Source organism: Elephantulus edwardii, unplaced genomic scaffold, assembly GCF_000299155.1.
Source record: "Elephantulus edwardii isolate Elephantulus edwardi_28Jun2011 unplaced genomic scaffold, EleEdw1.0 scaffold00184, whole genome shotgun sequence".
Lineage (NCBI taxonomy): Eukaryota > Metazoa > Chordata > Mammalia > Macroscelidea > Macroscelididae > Elephantulus > Elephantulus edwardii.
Genome location: NW_006399934.1, coordinates 4009457 through 4013511, shown reverse-complemented (window position 1 = coordinate 4013511; position 4055 = coordinate 4009457). Strand labels below are relative to the sequence as shown.

Sequence of the window (4055 nt, the reverse complement as noted above, 5' to 3'; positions counted from 1 at the left end):
TTGACTTTTGAACCCTCTGCTTCCTCTGGTTCTATATATTTTTTTTTTAAAATAAGATATTTTACGTTTAGCAAATACAAATAAACAAGCAAGGACATTTCAAAGCTGTTGAGATATTCTTGAAACTTGTTCAGAATCAGGGTTTGGAAGGTCCATGCTACAACTCCATTGGGAGAGTAGGCAGTTGGCTGAAGTTAGAGGGCTAACTTGTATCCTCGGGGCTGCTCCAGGGCAGACTTTCCACAGGGCACTATCTTATCTGAGACAATCTGGTGTGACAAGCTCAAACAGGGAAGTAGGCCCTGCCAGCAGGAGGTTGATGGGCTAGGTTGAAGGCCATGGTTCTCTTGCAGGAGGACAGCAGAAAGATGAGCCCATGTTCCATCTGCCGGGAGCACCTGAAGGAGGCTGTGAGCACCGACTGTGGGCACTTCTTCTGTCGAAAGTGCCTGGCCCATCACCTGAAGTCCTCAGCCCAGGAAGCTGTCTGCCCCATCTGCCGCGCCCCCTGTTCAGAGAAGGTGTTGGGAGAAGGCTACATCTGCCTGCTCCACGAGAAGACAGTGAGCCTGTTCTGTGAGGAGAGCTGTCTCCTTCTCTGTGTTAAGTGCCTGGAGTCCCCTGAACACCAGTCTCATCGGGAGCTGACAATTGAAGATGCCATCAGCCACTACAAGGTAAGGCCATGTCATCCTGTCACCATCTCCTTCTGATCTGGCTCATAATGAACTCTCCTCTTTTTTTCTCTGTATTAATATAAACTCTCTGGAAAAGGAGGCTAATGCCACTTAGAGGAGCCCTTGGTTGGCAGGTGATGGTTAAGCACTTGACCACCAGCAGTTCCACCAGAGGCAGAAAATATAAAGAAGACTTTATGAGATCATGCTATGATATACTTCCAAAAGTCCACGGACTTGAGAATCCCACAGACCAGTTCTGCTCTGCACACATGGGTTGCTGTGAGTTGGAACTGACTCAAAGGCAACAACAATAATGGCATATTAACCAGGAAAAACGAGCTATCCTTGGTTTGTGTAGAATACAGGAGTTGAACTGGAAAATGTAAAACCCTGTTTGTACTGAAATATTCCAAAAATCCCTTCTAAAGATTTTCTTTTAAGGTGTGCTTTAAAAAAAAAAATCAACAAATCTTACTAGTAATAAATGTACTGGTTTTATATAAGTTTACAATTAATCTACAAATATGTTAAAACTTGAAAATTAGTATATGACTTTCTCTTTCCCATTTCCTCTTTCGCCCGTTTGTTCTTCTTCCTCCTACCCTCCCTCCCTTCTTTATGTCTTATTAGTTTTGATTGTATTTAACTTTTTAATCATAATGTTTACAATGCTCTTAGTAACAATTTTAGACAACACTGAAAGGTTTAAAGTTAAATTAAGATTTTTTTTTCTATTTCCATCAATTCGAAGAGTGAGCTACCACTATCACAATTTTGTTTCTCTTTTCAGTCACATTTTATATGTGTAGGCTTTAAAAAGAAAAAGACACCATAGAGAGACTATTTTTTTTTCTCCTCTCTCTCCCTCTACAGCTTATTTTTTTATCATCTGAAAATATGTCTTGGGCATCTTCCCATTTCCTTCCAAACAACTGCATGTTATTCAATCTTATACTATAACTGGGCTGACATTTGAGTTACACCCAGGTTATTGTTTCATTTTAAGGTTATAAAAAACACTGTAATAAATATCTTTCAATTTATGCTTTGGAGATTTTAGACATACTTTGGTGAAGATGTGAAATAGGAATGTAACTTAAGCCAGTGGGAAAATTTATTTCTCCACTGCTTTCAATCCTACCTTCAGAAGCAAACAAATTCTCCCTTTTTAATCTGCAATATACTTGTATATTGTCTCAACTATTTTTTGGCGGGGTTCTCAACTATTCTATTTTATTCCAATCTTATGCTTTTTCTTGCTTGTATTTGCCGAACTCGTGTAATATGTTTTGCAACATATTTTGATATTACATTGGTCTTCTAAACCTTACAATATTACTTTTTCAGAATTTTTTATGGATATATTAACACTTGTTTGTCAAGTGGCTTAAGAATTCATTTTATCAATCCTCTCCAATCCATCTAGTATTTAGCCAGATGAAAAAATGAATATTTTTCACGATGGCATCTTCTATCCAGAAAAGATTTAAAGATTCCCAAAGTCTTCTTTTAGGTTCTTGGTATTATGAAATAAAGTTATGATAAAGCACTGGAGGGTCTAGATGGAGGGATGTGAAAAAAGATAAACTATTGAAAAAACCAAAGAGGTTAAGCTGTGTTTGGTTCTAAAAGCATTCTTTCTGGGTGCAGTGCATCACAGGAGAGGGAGGAAGTGCTTCACCTGCTGATGGCCAGAGCTATTTAAGGAGCCACACTGACTCCCAGGCCTGTGATGAAGAAATCCAGTCATTCCTTTACCAGAGTCTGCACTTAGTGTAGGATGCTGTGGTAGAAAATGCAAAATGATTCATAATCTACCTTTAGACTGGACACTATTACTATTATTATTAACTAGCTTTATGACAAGAAGCCTAAAACAAATAGATCACAATGATGTATTTCCTTTAAGAAAGTTTCTTTTGTGTTAGAGACTAATATGTGCTAGGAGTACAATGATGAACAAAATGGATACAGACAAATAAGAAATCAGACAAACTACAAGCTGTATTTTTTTCTCTTCTTTCTATGAGCAAGGAAGAAAATAAACAAGGGTCGAAAGTAGGGAATAAAGGACAACTTTTGGAGTTCCTAGATGGTGGTGGTGGTGATGGTTGTTGTTGTTGTTGTTATATGCCGTTGAGTCTCCGCAACTCATAGTGACCCTAGGTTCAACAGCCCTAAACTCTGTCCTATCCTGTGCCAATCTCACCATCTCCGACACACATACCCACATTACTCCAGTCACTGAATCAATCTATCTCATCGAGAAGGGTCTTCCTCTCCTACACTCTCCTTCCACCCTCCCAAGCTTGACATCCTTCTCCAAGGACTGATCCCTCCTTACAACATGTCCAAAGTATGTCAAATGAAGCTTCAGAATCTTTGCCTCCAAGGAGCAGCCCAGCTTCACCCTCTCTAGGACAAACCTGTTTGTTTTCCTAGCAGTCCATGATATATTCAATACTCTTCTCCAACACCACAGCTCAAAGGCATCAATTCTCCTTCTATCATCCCTAGTCATTGTCCAACTCTCTTGCTATGGCAAGGGACTGCAAAGACCACGGCATGTATCAGATGCACCTTAGTCTCCAGGCTGACATCTTTGCACTTCAGCACTTTAGAGAAGTCTCTAACCACAGATTTTCCCATCACAATATGTCTTTTAATTTCCTGGCTGCTGGTGCCAAGAGTGTTGACTGTGGATCCAAGCAAACCAAAACTGTGAACAATCTCAATCTCTTCACCATCCATTATGATGCTGCCAATTGGCCCAGTGGTGAGAATCTTTGTTTTCTTGATATTGAATCTCAATCCATACTGAAGACTGCAGTCCCTGACCTTCCACAGCAAGTTCTTCGGGTCCTCTTCAGTTTCAGCAAGCAAGGTTGTGTCCTAGATGGCACAAACCATTAATATGCCTGGCTGATAGGTGACAGGTTAGAAGTTACTCTGATGTGCCTTGGAAGAAAGGCTTGGTGAACTACTTTTTAAAAAATCATTCATTGAAGACCCTTTGGAGTGCAGCTCTACTCTCCCATGCAGAGTTGCCATGAATCAGATTCAGTGTCATGGGAACTGGTAACTTTTATGCCAAATAGTGTGATCAATGAGGGCCTTTTGAAGGAGATGACATTGAAGTGTAGACTAAAAGAAGAGACCCAGGCAAAGAGAAAGAAGAGCACACGAAGATGGCTCAAGATGGGGAAAGGCTTGACACCTTTAAAGGACATACTGAGTTAGAATATACAGAATTCACCAATAGGTTAGAAGTGAGGCAAGGGAATGAGAGAAAACACGACAGCTTGAGTTTTTGGCTTGTGAAACTTGATAAGGGGTGTGAAAGATAAGGACTGGGGAGAACAAGCTGTGGTTGTT

The 4055-nt window shown here is 40.1% G+C and overlaps 1 protein-coding gene across 1 annotated transcript in view; it reads left to right on the top strand.

Moving 5' to 3' along the window:
• The first annotated feature begins 338 nt into the window (after positions 1 to 338).
• The window catches only part of TRIM40 (tripartite motif containing 40), a 20049-nt gene continuing 16332 nt past the window's right edge, over positions 339 to 4055 (top strand). Inside the window, 1 exon segment of the mRNA XM_006903705.1 lies at positions 339 to 677. Coding sequence (XP_006903767.1) covers positions 339 to 677 — 339 coding nt within the window.